This window comes from Acomys russatus, chromosome 6 (assembly GCF_903995435.1).
Source record: "Acomys russatus chromosome 6, mAcoRus1.1, whole genome shotgun sequence".
In the NCBI taxonomy this organism is placed as follows: domain Eukaryota; kingdom Metazoa; phylum Chordata; class Mammalia; order Rodentia; family Muridae; genus Acomys; species Acomys russatus.
Window position 1 is genome coordinate 72832810 of NC_067142.1, and position 15734 is coordinate 72848543.

At 40.7% G+C, this 15734-nt stretch overlaps 1 protein-coding gene across 2 annotated transcripts in view; it reads left to right on the forward strand.

Moving 5' to 3' along the window:
- Nucleotides 1-15426, forward strand: part of Desi2 (desumoylating isopeptidase 2) — a 39279-nt gene extending 23853 nt beyond the window's left edge. Inside the window, exons 1-5 of one of the 2 annotated variants that reach the window (XM_051147974.1) lie at nt 4031-4103; nt 7824-8145; nt 8295-8388; nt 9825-9966; nt 14281-15426. In XM_051147974.1, coding sequence (XP_051003931.1) covers nt 8001-8145; nt 8295-8388; nt 9825-9966; nt 14281-14514 — 615 coding nt within the window. In that variant the 5' untranslated portion in view covers nt 4031-4103; nt 7824-8000 and the 3' untranslated portion in view covers nt 14515-15426. Of the gene's footprint in view, nt 1-4030; nt 4104-7823; nt 8146-8294; nt 8389-9824; nt 9967-14280 lie in introns of those variants that run through there. The other variant, XM_051147975.1, reaches the window with a different exon arrangement.
- Nucleotides 15427-15734: the final 308 nt, after the last annotated feature.

Genomic DNA, 15734 nt, shown 5'->3' on the forward strand with positions numbered 1-15734 from the left:
TAGGCCACATGTCATTATTGTGAATTGTAAAGTCCTGACCAGATATTGAGGTGATACATGTTTCTTTTTAAGAGTCTCTCATTTTGTGGGAAAATGTGTCAAAACGTAGCCATTTATTAGAATATAAAGACTTGAACTTTACATGGAAATAATAGAGTTCACAAGTACATATTGGTTTTAAGCATGGAATCCTTAAGTATGGGATTTTTTTTTTTTTTTTTTTTTTTTTTATGAAAAGAAAGAGAATAAAAGATTTTCTGAGGTCAGGAACTTCATTCTGCCAAGTGCATTCTAGTCTCACTGTCTTGTCAGAAGTTACCATTTGAGTATAATCTTTTTCACAAAGTTCTTTCCCTTTTTAGTGAAACACTTAGATTATCGTTGTAGAAATGTATTACAAAGCACTTTTGTAGGAAGCAGAGAAAGAGCACTGGGAATCCTACCAGTTTTTTGACTGCCCCCACTGCATCTCTTCTAACAAGGCCATGCCTCCTAATTCTTCTCATTGTTCCTACAAGGGGGGGGGGGGGTCTCATTCAAACCACCACAGGAAGATAAGCAAGATTTCTTATTGCTTACTTTTATTCTCAAGTATAATTGGGGGAGGAGGGGATGACTTGTTCATTTATGCTTTTTTTAGTAATGTGTGAGAATGTGTGTTTCCTAGCTGGGTTATAAAGCCAAAGCTAAGGCTTGACAAATGTAGTGGTATGAACCTGTAATCCCTGCACTGGGGCGGGCTTGGGCGTGGGGTGCCTAAAACAGAACGATCTTAAGTTCAAGGGCAGCCTAGACTACATAGCAAAACTTGTCTTGAAATAATAAATAGTGGCTGGGACGGTGCCCAGTGTTGCTGGTGGCAGGAGCTGATGCAGAAGCCATGGAGGGGTTCTGCTTACTGTCTCATTCTTCATGGCTTGCTCAGCCTGCTTTCTTATAGAACCCAGGACCACCTGCCCAGGCATGGCCCCCACTCATAATGGCCTGAGCCCTCCCACATCAATTACTATTAAGAATATGTTCTATCTACAGGCCTGCCTACGGCTTGATTTTACTGAGGCATTTTCCTGATTGAGACTCCATCCTCTTCTAGCTTGTGTCAAGTTGTGATATAAAACTAACCATCGAGGCAGCTCAGTGGGTAAAGTGCTTGCTGCACAGCCCAATGACCTGAATTAGAATCCCCAGCACCTATGTTAAGAAACCAGGAATCTTGATGGGGTGTGGTGGAGGGAGGCAGAGGCAGGTAGATAACTGTAAGTTTGAGGACAGCCTGGTCTACAGAGTGAGTCTAGGACAACCAAGGCTACACAGAGAAACCCTATCAAAAAAAGAAAGGGGGGAGAGGGAAGCCAGAAATCTTGATGCCTGTCTGTGACTCCAGTGCTGAGAAGGTGGAGACAAACAGATCTCCAAAGTTTGCTGACCAACCAGTCTAGTCAATCAGTAAACTCCAAATTGAGTGAGAGACCTCTGTCTCACAATAGACTAGAATAAAATAAAATACAACAGAGAAGCAGTTGAAAAAGACTTTGTGGGCCTCTCATAGTGTCTGTGCTAAAGCAACCAAGGCCCCAAACCTTTGCCTGGCCTCTGCTTGTAGACTGCAGGCACTGAAAAGGAAAAAGAAAAAGACTTTGTGTTGATATTTAACCTAGCATATGTACACATACATGAACAGGTATATACCACATGCACCACAGACACAAAAATAATAATTAATAAAGGACCTGAAGGGGACATGAGCTCTCTACCAGACGACCAACAGAGCCAACAAATCTGGGCCCTGGGGAACATAGAGACTGATGTACCAACCAAGGACCATGTGTGGAGAGGACCTAGGCCCCCTGCTCAGTTGTAGTCGATAGGCATCACAGTCTCCATATGGGCCCCATAATATGGGGAGTAGGGGCTGCCTCTCACTTGGACTTTGTTACCCATTCATTGATCGCCTCCCCCTGGCAGGGTGGCTTTGACAGGCCACAGAGGAAGAGGATGCAGGCAGTCCAGATGAGACTTGATGGGCTCAGGTCAGATAATAGGAGAGGAGGAATCCCCATTTCTGAGGACTGAGAGGAGATGAGAAAGGAGACTATAATTGGGATGTAAAGTGAATAAATTTAATATAAAATAATTATAATTAAAAAGTAAAAACAAATCATCAATCATCTAACCCAGGAGACGTCCAATAGCTTTAAACACTCTAGTTTGTTTAATTTGCTAATGACTCATTTAACTCCTAGGTTTAAGGTTCTCTAGCCCACCCTTTTAGCCCCTTCTATAGTCATGCCTGTGCTTTCATATCATACTGCTGAGCTACCTCTCCTTTCCCCTTCCACATTATTAGATTTTTCTTCTCATTTTCCCTTCCTTGCCAGTCCACTCTTTGTATCTGAGAAAATCTCATGTGTTCTTGTAGACCCATCTCATATACTACCCACCTCCTCTAGGATGTTTGTCTTCATGCTGATTTTGTAGGAAGGTTGTTCCTGTCTTCCTAGTGTTCCTCTGTGTACCCTACTGCTTGTTCCTAGTTTCACACTTTAGGCTGAAATGGTATAGAAAATAAGCCATAAATGTTTACAAAGGGCCGGGTGTGGTGGCGCACACCTTTATTCCCAGCACTTGGGAGGCAGAGGCAGGCGGATCACTGTGAGTTCGAGGCCAGCCTGGAGTACAAAGTGAGTCTAGGACAGCCAAGACTACACAGAGAAACCCTGTCTTGAAAAACCAAAAAAAAAAGTTTACAAAGAATAAAGTGTCCCCACCTTCAGAGAACAAACTGGAGTGTGAAAGAAAAAGTTTAGGGTAGAAGAAAATTAAAAACCAGATGTGCTTTGGGGTTTGTTGTTGTTTGGTTGGTTGGTTTGTTGAGATAGAGTATCTGGCTAACCTGGAACTCAGAGATCCACCTGTTTGCCTCCCAAGTGCTGGGATTAAAAGAGTGTGCCACCCATAGTGACTGTGTGTATTTTAATCACTAATGGCTCTTTAATGTCAATGTTTGTTACCAGCCTGATCCAAAGTTAGATTTCATTTCAGTTAAATATTGCTGTTATCTTAATGGTATGGCCTAATAAATGTTTATTATTAGGCTTTATAATTATTATGGTGGTAATATCTAACCTACTGTCATAACCAAAAAGACACATTTATTTTAGAATGAGCCTTATTTTACCTGGGGCTGAGCAGATACTAATCCCCTAAACTACCTTCCAATATCTCTCATCCTCTATCCCATGCCATGTGTTCTAACATTTCTCTCTGGGCTACCTCCCATCCATAATCCCAAATACTTGCTAAGGTGGTTGTTCATCTGGGCTTTTTTTGTTTTTGTTTTTGTTTTGTTTTTTGTTTTTTGAGACAGGGTTTCTCTCTGTAGCCTAGGCTATCCTGGACTCGCTTTTTAGATCAGGCTGCCCTCGAACTCACATTGATCCACCTGCCTCTGCCTCCCAAATGCTGGGATTAAAGGACACCCGGCTGCCTTTTTTTAACATGGAATTTCAGAGTTCCTCCTCTGGACCCACACAGCTCTTTTCTATCCGTGGTGATTCTCCTCCTTCCTCGTCTTCCTCCTGTTCATTTGCCTCTCCTCCCAAGATCCTCTCTGTCCCAAAAGTCCTCAAACCTTCACCATACCTACCTTCCTCCCATCCTACCCAGGCTTTAATAGTCAAACAGGGAGGCCAGGTTAAACAGCAATATTTGGGGTACATGACAGTCTGCAGTAAGAATCTAGGGGTGGGAGCAAGCAATTAACAAATACACAGCACCAGACCATACTCCATGAGTTAATTTTTATTTAATGTGTGCTAAGCCTTAAATAATGTGCTGGACTCAAGATGAAACATTTGTCTAGACACAGGAAGCCTTCCAGATTAGATGTGGGAGAATAGATTAGGCTACTCTTGGTAGAGTTTCAGCATTGTAAGGGAAATAGCAAGAATTGGGTTTATGCTCTTTTTATCCTGTAGAGTTGGGCTGTAAATGAATGGATATTCTAAAGTTGGTTTTTTTCTCTCCTTAGTACTGGATGAATGAATACACCTCATCTATTGGAATTGGAGTTTTTCATTCTGGAATTGAAGTATATGGCAGAGGTATGTGTGCACATGGTTTAAATATGCTTTCTGCCAATTTTTTAAAAATACAGAATCATGTTATGTTTTTTCTTTGCCCCTTTTCTTTTAAGCACTTACATGTGTTATGGCAGAAAGTAAAATAAAACTCCCAGATTTGTTTATACTGTGTTTTGAAAACCATGTCTGTGGTAGAATACAAAAGGGTACATTGGTTTCTTTTTTTTTTTTTTTTAATTATTGTGTCTTCTAAGGCATTTTCTTAACCAGGGGTGGTGACATGCATCTTTAATCCCAGCACTCCAGAGGCAAAGGCAGGCAGATCTCTGTGAATTTGAGGCCAGCCTGGTCTACAGAGTTTCAGGACAGCCATATCTGCACAGTGAAACCCTGTCTCAAAAAACAAAACACAAAGAGGCTCTTCTTTCTGAAAAATGTTAAAACCATGATTTTTTTTCTCTAATATGTATAAGAATTTCAAAGAAACTTTTTTTTCCCCTGGTTTTTCAAGACAGGACTTCTCTGTGTAGCCTTGGCTGTCCTGGACTTGCTTTGTAGACCAGGCTGGCCTCGAACTCACAGTGATCTGTCTGCCTCTGCCTGCCGAGTGCTGAGATTGACGGCGTGCACCACCACGGCTTTTACACTTCGAAAAACTATATAACAAAAAAATCATTTTGGTTAGTAGTAGAAAGTGTCAACTTTGAAGTACCAATTTCCTGAGGGTGTTCTAGTAAAACAGTTGGTTTTACAGGCCTGTAAGTATCAATAAAGTAAAACATTGCTGAGCAAATTCTGCCTAAGTAACATGTAGCATTTTCATCAGAGTTCTAGTGATATATCATCAGAATTACAAGCTTGCCTTTTAGTATACGGTCCTGTATTTGCATGAGCTAGGCAGTCTTTGTAACCTAGAATACATTGTCTAGTTTCTTAGGGCAAACTACCTACCTACCTATTCAGTGGTGAATGCTTTTAATCCCAGCACTCAGGAAACAGAGGCAGGCAAATCACTGTGAGTTCAAGGCCAGCCTGGTCTACAAAGTGAGTCCAGGACAGCCAAGGCTACACAGAGAAACCCTGTCTTAACAAAAAAAAAGGAAAACAAAAAAAACTTCACTTACTTAAATGTTTCCGTATGATGTTTCTGTTGTCTTTGTGTTTGGGTGGGGAGGTGCTAATAGTTGAATCCAGGGGCTCACACTTGTGAAGCAGGTGTTGTGCCTCTGGCCTATGTCCCTAGCCCCAGTCTTTTTTTTTTTTTAATATTAGTTGCTTCTAGCTGAAATTCAGCATATTCAGTCTTGGCTATAAAGATTTGTCATTTAAGCTTTACTTTTACTTGAAGCAGGTTCATTTGCTATAACCCCAAGAAACAATGAGGATCTTCAACTGAATTTTTCAATTATTAGAATATTGCATTGGATGGGATTATTATAGGCTATGGTTTTCTCTCTGGCCTTTGCCTAAATTGTGTTACTCCTCTTTGGTTAAATTTGAATAGTGTGTTATGGTTTCTATAGTGTTGTGAACTTTGGAACCATATGATTATACTGTAAGGTAAGAGAATGTAGTGGTTTTTTACTAAGAAAAAAAAAGTTAGGCTCTAACCTGCCACCATTCAACTACTAATAACTAACAGAACTAAGATTTGAACTCAGATGTCCAGTGCTCTATTACCTGCACAATCTTACTTCCTCATAAAATAATTTAAAAACAAAACATGTTCATGGAAACTCAGAGAAGTTGTAATTGTTTCTTGTAAATAAATAAATAAGTAAATAAATAGGCCTGTGTTTTCCCTTACTATACTTAAGAAAGTTAAAAATCTAAGTATGAAGCCAGGTGATTGTGGCCCATGCCTTTAGTCCTAACACTCAGGAGACAGAAGAAGGCAGATCTCTGAGTTCCAGGCCAGCCTTGTCTACAGAGCAAGTTCCAGGACAGACAGAGAGTTACACAGAGAAACATTGTATCCAAAAAACCAAAAACAAACAATGATTTTGCCAAATTCAATCTCAGTATATATAATATTTTATGTGGTTGTATTTCAGTGCTTAGGAACTTAGGAAGGATTGTAGGTTTGAGGCCAGAATGACACCCTACCTCAAGACCAGATAGACAGACAAAATTTAGAGCAGACATAGAAGTGGCTACCTATAACCTCAGCATCTAGGGAGCAGAGAATTAGGAGTTCAGAGCTAGCTATATAGTTAGGGTACCTAACAAAATCATTTCTTTAACAAAAAAAAGTTTATATTTCAAAATTAAATGCTAAGCGTCCTCATCTATGCCAGGCACGGTGGGTGGCATACGTCTATAAATAATCCCAGTACTTGGAGATGCAGAGGCAAGTGGATCTCTGTGAGTTCGAGGTCAGCCTGGTCTGCAAAGCAAGTCCGGGACAGCGAAGGCTACACAGAGAAACTCTGTCCTGTCTCAGCAAACAAACAAACAAAATTTACAGAATTTGTGAATGAAAAGTTAACTTTGGGGGCTGGAGAGATGGCTCAAAGGTTAAGAGCACTGACTGTACCTCCAGAGGTCCTGAGGTCAATTCCCAACAACCACATGGTGGCTCACAACCATCTATAATGTGATCTGATGCTTTCTTCTGACCTGCAGCTGTACATGCAGCCAGAGCACTGTATATATAATATTTTAAAAGAAAAGTTAACTTTGGAGCTCCACAATAAGCGTGCTTCCTGCTACAAAGGACCAGAGTTCAGTTTTGTTGGGTGTGGAGGTAGGATGACTGTAGTTACTAACTGACCGTGACTCTCACTTCAGGGTATCTAGTGTCCTCTTCTGGGCCTCTGCAGACATCGGCACATACATGGATGGTGGCATATACATCTAGACTCCTCCTGCCCCTCTCTCTCCCTTTCCTTCTTTCCCTTCCCTCCCCCTCCCTCTCCCTCCCATCCCCTGCCTCAAATAAAATTTAAATCTACCTTGGTTTTTCCTGTGCTTTGTCTTAAAATTTAAGACTCCATATTTTCCCAGCACTTGGGAGGCAGAGGCAAGTGGATTGATGTGAGTTCGAGGCCAGCCTGGTCTACAAACTAAGTCCAGGATAGCCAAGGCTACACAGAGAAACCCTGTCTCAAAAAACATACACAAAAGACTGTATTTTTAACAAATCTATCCATTTACTTACACATTTTAAAAGACAGTCTTGCTATGTAGCCCTGACTGATCTGGAACCCACAGTGTAGACCTAACTGTCCTCAAGCTTATAGTAGTCCTCCTGCCTCCACCCCTCCAGCACTGGGATTATAGGTATATACCATCATGCCTTTTTATTCAGTAAATCTTAAGTGATAGGATTAATTTAAGCATCTTTTGGGGATTGCTTGTATCTACAAAGACTTTACCACTTAATATCTAAATGAGATAGCAGAATTGAAGCTAGAAATTTTGCTTCTGTCCTGATTTGAGGCTATCTGCATTTTTGTTGTATATGAGGGCATATACCTAGAATACAAGTATTAGCAGCGTGTGCAGCTCGTGCCTCCTAGCCACAAGACTTTCTGTGGAAAATAGTTGGCATCTTAGTGTGTTTCAGGTTTGATGTTTCTGTATTGTTTCAGACAGGGTCTTAATTTATACATAGTTCAGACCTGCCTGGAACTCACTAGGAGTCTAGCCTAAAACTCATGATCCTTCTGCCTCCTGAGAGCTGGATTACAAACATACACCACCATGCTTGGGGCTGAAGTGTTTTCACTCCTAATCCAGGGTAAATCCAGAGTCTTCCAGGCTGGGTGGATGCATGCAGCCCAGTGATGAAGCACACCAAAAGAAAACAACATTCCATCTCAGGAACCATGAAGACTCACTGTCGCCAGATGGTTTCTCCAGTCAAGTGCAAGCTCAAAAAGTGCCCAAGTCCTGAGCTGCTGCCCTGCTGGTGTGATGGCGCCACAAAGACTGATCACCTTTGAATGCTGGTCACTCTCCTGCCAGTGTAGGCCCAGAGCAGTACTCAGAGCAGTCACAAGCATTGCAGTGTCTGTGGCTAGTCATATTTCAGGCCTTTTAAAGACGGTATTCTATACTGGTAATATATAAACAGGGCTTTTCAAAAGGCACTTTATAAGCTGAAAATTATTCAGATGATACTATCTTTGTAGTGTTTTAAAGGTGAGCGTTCTGATTACCTTTCATGCAATACTTTCATACTAAAAGTTTTGACTTTTATCTTTTCAGAATTTGCTTATGGTGGCCATCCTTATCCTTTTTCTGGAATATTTGAAATTTCCCCAGGAAATGCGTCTGAACTAGGAGAAACGTTCAAATTTAAGTAAGTAGGGAAAGTAATTTCTATTACACTGTTGTAGGTAGCAAAGCTTGTTTTTCAGATATAAAGAATTTACCCTGCAAATTAAAAATCTAAAAAATTAAAATAGTCTTTAATTTGGTTTAGTGGCTGAATTAAGTCGTTATGTAAAAATGGAAACCAAATAATGTTTGAAATAACCTATCTTGTGTTTGTTCAGGATCTCTAAGTTGCTTTCTGTCTGCTTGCTTCCCAAATATGGCTGTCTTTGTTTTGCTTACATTCTGCCTTAAGAAATTCCTTGTCTAATGATCTTGCCTAGTCTCCTATTTCAGAGGGAAAATAGACAAGAAGAATTTTTATGGTGAGCTAATATAAAAATCTCTTTATTTCCTTAATGAAAGAAATACTGGTAAATTCAAAGTAACTGAAATGATTAACCTCAAAACTTGTCAATAGCATCAGTGCAGTGGTAACCCAAAACCAAGTGGGTGTCTCCGGGCCCTTCTCTTTGTTAATCAACTTTCTTATTCCTTAACTGTTACATCTAAAGTGATAGTTAGAGTCTTTATTTCAGAAAACTTTAAAGAAATCTCTGAGCTTGTAATAGTGAATTTGCCCAGGATAAGATGGATAATAAATTCAGAATAGGGCTACCACTTCTGAGTGCAAGCTCCTGTAACTAAGCACTGAATCAAAACATTCTGTATAATGATGCTTCTAAGTCTATGTTTGTGCCAGATAAAATGATTCTTTAATAATTTTAGATATCTTTTACAGCTTTCTTACATATAAAATTCTGCCTTTTGTTAAGTAATATCTATTACATTTTCCAGGAAATATATTGAATTGTTTTTATTTGATGTTTTGAATAATACGTTTTAAAATTTGGTCAAGCCTCATGGCTTGTATCACTGCAGCACAAGAGCAGTTAATGCCAAAGATTTCTTTTCATCAGTGAAAATATGGCCACCTCAGTACTTAGCAGCAATATTTTTAGCTTGAACCTGAATCTCTTTCCTTTTTTTAAAAGAATTTATTTATTTATTTACTTATTATGTATACAGTACTCTGACTGCATATAATATACCTGCATGCCAGAAGAGGGCATCAGATCACATTACAGATGGTTGTGAGCCACCATGTGGTTGCTGAGAATTGAACTCAGGACTTCTGGAAGAACAGTCAGTGTTCTCAACCTCTGAGCCATCTCTCCAGCCCATGAACCTTATTTTCTAATAATACATATGTTTATTATAAAGCAAAATAGAAGCTAAAATCATTGAAACTTTTAAGTATCTCATTTAACTTTAGTCTGAATATGTTAGCCCTAATTTTTATTGTTATATGCCTGGAAATAAGCAAGTGTTTAATTATGCTTATTATAAATAACCTGAATGAAACTTACACAGCTTTGCTTTGTTTGTTTTGTTTGTTTGTTTTTGTTGTTGTTCTTCAAGAGAAGCTGTTGTTTTAGGAAGTACGGACTTTCTAGAAGATGATATAGAAAAAATTGTAGAAGAGCTGGGGAAAGAGTATAAAGGCAATGCCTACCATTTGATGCACAAAAACTGCAATCACTTTTCTTCAGCTTTATCAGAGGTAAATTCAGTTTCATCCTAAAAGTTCTGCAGATAACACTTGCCTGGTGTACTTCTGTGGCACTGTATTCAACCTCGGTGTTTTTTTCCTGATTCATTTTTCCAATATGGCTGATCTTTCCAGCTTTAAGTTGTTATTCTGTTCATTCTTTTTTAGTGGGTAGAATGATTACAAATAATTGGCTCTTACTCAGTTGATGGCATCTTTATGTTAGCATTCTATAACTGTGACAAATACATGCTAAAAGGCATTTCCATTCATAGTGAATTGCCATTGTTTGGGGCCTGTGGTCACAGCATGTCTTGGTGGGGACTACACAGAAGAGCAAAGCAGCTTACTGTGTATCGCTAAGAAAGAGGAGTGGGGAGGAGCTGGTGTCACATTATCCTTCAAGGGCATCCCTACCATCTCCAACCTTACTTCCTCCTACACCCTACCCCTTCAAAATTCTGTACCTTCCAGCAGTACCCTAAGCTAGCAACCACACTTACCTAGTACATGTACCTTGTGTGAATGTTTAAGATTCAAACCCTAGCACACTGAAATTGTTAACTTAAAAAAACACTAAAGGTTAAGAAACTTCCTAGCCTTTAATCTCAGCACTCGGGAAACAGAGGCAGGCGGATCACTGTGAGTCCAAGGCCAGCCTGGTTTACAAAAGTGAGTTCAGGACAACCAAGGCTACACAGAGAAACCCTGGAGAGAGAGAGAGAGGGAGAGAGAGGGAGAGACTGACTTCCTAGCAGCAGCAGAAAAAGAAATTTCCTATCAGGCCAGGCATAGTGGCGCATGCCTTTAATCCCAGCACTAGGGAGGCAGAGGCAGACAGATGGATAGCCAGGGCTACACAGAGAAACCAAGGGGGGGGGGGGGGGGAAACTTCCTAGCTGTTGAGACTTTGTTTGATGAATTTTAGTCACCTATGTGAATTTTTCTGGCTCTTGTTAATTGATAACTTGTTTTGTTTTCTGAGGTGGGTTTCTCTGTGTAGCCCTGCTGTGCTATAACTCATTCTGTAGACCAGGCTGGCCATGAATTCAGGGAGCCACCTGCCTCTGCCTCCATAGTGCTGGGATTAAAGATGTACACCCTTTACGTGGCTTGTACTGTCATATATACATGTTTTATATACATGATATATTAGTTACTTTTCTATTGATGTAATAAACATCATGATCAAGGCAATTTAGAAGGAAGAGTTTACTCTAAAGCTTATAGCTGTAAAGGGTAAGAAGCCATTGTGGTGAGGAAGGCAATGAAATTTAACAACAAAATAAAGTTAAAGCAGAGTTAAGCAGATACATCTTTTTTTTTTTCTTTTTGTTTTTGTTTTTGTTTTTCAAGACGGGGCTTCTCTGTGTAATGGCCCTGCCTGTCCTAGACTTATTTTGTAGACCAGGCAGCCCTTGAACTAATAGAAATCTACCTGCCTCTGCTGGGATTAAAGGTGTGTGCCACCACACCCAGCTCTGCTTATTTTTCCCCAGCTGCACAGTCCACATGTGACAGTATAATATTCAACTAGGCTTTGTTTGTTTGTTTGTTTGTTTGTTTGTTTGTTTGTTTGTTTTTCAAGACAGGGTTTCTCTGTGTTGCCTTGGCTGTCCTGGACTCACTTTGTAGACCAGACTGGCCTTGAACTCACATTGATCTGCCTGCCTCTGCCTCCTGCACCAGCATGCCTGGCTCAAATAGTTTCTTATTGCTGGTGCTTGAGTTAATCTGGTCCTTTTACTCTTATTCAAAGTATGGTAATGGATACCCCTGTGCATACTTCTTCATATTTTGGTCAGTGTGCCACTGAGATAGATAGATTCCTAGAAGGATTGTTAGATTTATATTTAAAAGCAAGGTGATTCTGTATGCATTAATTATTTGTTGCTAGGACAAAAGTAAGAAAGCAAGAGCTTCAGGAGGCAAAGGCAGGTAGATTTCTGTGAGTTTTCAGCCAGGAGTATGAGGAGAGACTCTATCTTTAAATAAATAGATAGATAAATAGATGAGTGGGCGAGTGAATGAATGAATGACAAATATTAGAGTTTGTTTTGATTTAAAGTTCAAGGGGAGTTTATATAGCAAGTTTCAGGATAGCCAGGACTATGTAGAGAAACTAGATGGATAGATGGGCGGACAGACAGACAAAATTAGAGTTTATTTTGATTTACAGTTTAAGGGCAAGTCTCTTGTGTCAGGAAAGTCATGGCAGCAAGGGCCTGGGACAACTGATTATGGTGTATCTACAGTTAGGAAGCAGAAAGAAAAGGACCCTGGTAGGAGCTCACTTCATAACCCTTTAGTATCCTAGACTCCAGCTCATGAGTCATGCTGCCCACATTTAGGGCAGCAGGGGGAGTCTTCCCACCTCAGTAACCTGACATAGATAATTCCTCAAAGACATGCCTAGAGGTTTATGTTTGCTTATTCTCAATCTTATTATGAAATTGACAAGAGTAACCATCCCGTGTTCTCCTTGTCATGTTGATATTCAAACTTAGCACTTTTAACTCATAACTTCTATTCTTTGTCCCAAGAAGCTCATAGCATTTCATAATACAAAATTAATTCAGTCCAACTTCAAAAGCCCCTGTAGTCCTTAGCAGTTGCAACACCATGTTAACTGTGATCCCTTAACTGTTGTCTCTTCTCACATAAAGCCACGTTCCCTACTTCCACAATACAGTGTCTCAGAGTAAACATTCTATTTTAAAAGAGAGAAATGAAGCATAACAAAGAATGATCAGACCAAAGCAAGACCAAAAACCGGCAAGGAAAACACCAAATTCCACAGATGCATATCTGGCATTTGGGGCTCCTGTTGGGCCCATTTTCTATCTTAGGACTGGAATAGCTCTATTCCCCAGCTCTGTTGCCTCAGCACATATACTGTCTACCTTATGCCAGTACACTTCACACATACAGCTTTCTTTGGCAGACAACTGATTTTGGCATCTCCAACTAACTGGGGTCTCTATTGCAAACTAGGGTTCACCTTCACAGCTTCACAAAGGTTGGCCTCTCAGGGACTCCAACTCTACTATTCATTGCCTGCCCTTGTCAGCTTTCTCTAACCATGGTATAGGACTCCATGATTCACACAGTTTTACATCTTATGCCTGAGGAACCAGTTCTCTGTGGATGATACTTCTAGGCTCTGCTGCCAGCTCAGGATGTAGCCTGCTCCCTTGGACCATAGTTGTAGACTTGAGTGTGTCAACCCTGGGGAGACATTTCCTTAGTCTGTTGCTTTCCAGGAGCAAGGAACCCCTTCAGTTACATACTTGGCTTAAACTTCGTCCTGCCAAATGAATGTCCATTTTCACAAGTCAGAGTCTTTAATAGGTACCTTTCCCATAAGATACTAGTTTTAGAGCACATGATTATAATATTTAGCACGACTAGAGGCAAACCATCAAAGTGCCAGTGCAGCATGGATTCAGTTGAACCCATTTTTGTGTGTGTGAAATAGAGGGTAAAGTTAGCATTGTAACTGAGCTGCTTCTCACTATGTGAAATAAGGAGAAGACTCCCCAATCCTAAGGACTCTATAAGAATGAGAAGTGGGCAGAGAAATGCAGCAGGCCATCAGCCAAAATGGAGTCCTGCTGATACCCACTTCTACCCGCTAGAGTCCTCCAGCCAAAGGCTGGCCAGGCCTCCAATGCCTTGTTCTGACTATAGGCGCTCCTCTGCCCGGATATCATGAAGCTAGTCTTCATTTGGGGACACTTCTTTCTGGACCATCTGAGATTCCATGAAACATATAGGTCAGAGTTGAAAGCAAAGGCATAGAATGCAGCCCAGAGGAAAGTGGGATGGTAGGAACTGGAAGAAGTAGCACTCTGGAGGCAGAGACAGAAGGATCACTGTGAGTTTGAGGCCAGCCTGGTCTACAAAGCAAATCCAGGACAGCCAAGGCTACACAGAGAAACCTTGTCTCAAAAAAAAACAAAAAAACAAAAACATAACAAAATTTGTTTAAATGTAAAAAGTACACAGCTGAGGCTGGGCATGGTGGGGCACGCCTTTAATCCCAGCATGAGGAAGGCAGAGACAGGTGGATCTCTTTGAGTGCCAGGGCTACACAGAGATACCCTATCTCAAAAAATAAACAAACAAACAAACAAGTACACAGCTGAAAGAAAAAACTGGGCTGTGGAAGGGTCCAGCTCCTGAGTTAAGGCATTGCTTCCCAGCAGCCTGCAACAGTGGCATCACAAAGCTGGTCTGCAGTATATTTTCTCTACAGCCACCATCCCTCAGTAGGACAGTGAGCATTGATCTCTTCTCCCTAACACAGAGCTCTCTCCTCCTTAGATTCTTTGTGGGAAAGAGATTCCTCGCTGGATCAACCGACTGGCCTACTTCAGCTCCTGTATACCCTTTCTACAGAGTTGCCTCCCAAAGGAGTGGCTCACGCCTGCTGCACTGCAGTCTAGTGTCAGCCAGGAGCTCCAGGATGAACTGGAAGAAGCAGAGGATGCAGCTGCATCCGCTGCCATGGCAAGTGCTGCAGCTGGTGCCAGAACTGGGCGTCACACTAAACTATAAGTTTTCCAAAGTCACGCCTTCAGAACTGTCTCTGGCAGTTGAGTATCACTAGAGAAAAAGGAAATAGAGTAAATGTCCTTTCGATATTTTGTATGCAAAGATGGCTCTCCCCCAAATCCCAGTTTTTCAGCTCAGGATTATATTTGTAATCAAAAACAAAAACAAAAAAGAAGAAGAATCACTTGGCGCAGGAGGGAGAACTTTGTATGAAGCTGCCCTCTTTTCTTTTCTTTTCTTTTTTAATCCACTTGTAAATTTGGATTCACTTCCTCTGTTTTATATAAGCTCTGTTAAATTACGTTTACAGTATTTTGTATCACTGTTTACAAATCTTGCATGGACTTCTGCCACCGTGAAAGAAGAAAATCTTCATCTTCAAAAATTAGGCAGGTCATCTTTATATACGTCCTGACAGTTGCCAGAACTACAGCAGAAATAGCAGGCACAGGAGAAGCCTTACCAGGCTACAGTTGCCACCACCTGTTTAAGAGCTGTCTGTTAGGTTTGTATTTGTTTTGTTATCATTTTTGGCACCCAAATACAGGGATCCAAACTGGCCTGACATGAAGGAGCACACCTACAGCCAGGGGTGGGGCCTGGGTCAGTTCTTCTCCACCCCTTCCTATTCTGAGTAGCACATTTCCCAAGGTGCCCGTGGAGCAACTGGTTTCATCCCAAGTAAGCCCACCTCAGCGGGGTGGTATTCTTGTATCTGCCTGGCTTGATGCCTCTGATTCTATAATGATGTTTTCATGGACGGTTCTCTCATAACTGACAAGTGTTTTTGCACATGTGTTGGGAAAGGGACTTCATTTTTATTTTTAACACATTCAGCTCTTCCCTGCACAGGATGTTTTTGGTGGGGTGAAAGTGCCCTAACCTAGCTTCCTGAGCAGCAGTACAAACTGACATTAAACTGCTTTTTAACTAGCCAGGCTACCTTTTATACTAGACATTAAAAACTAGAGTCTAAGACACCCCCCAAAGGTAATTCTTCAGTACTTAATACTTTGTGTACACCATGTCAGAAATGACTTAGTTCTTGATGCAAGTAGTTTTGCCTCCATAATAGAAATTCTATTTTCATTGATCTCTCATTGAAAAGTCATATTTTTGTGTCTTAAATCCATCTTTTTATGTTCTCTCAAACATACATCTCTTCCATAACAATAATCTTAGGAATGAATTTGTGCTGCAGATAAGTCGTCTTCAGTAAAGAA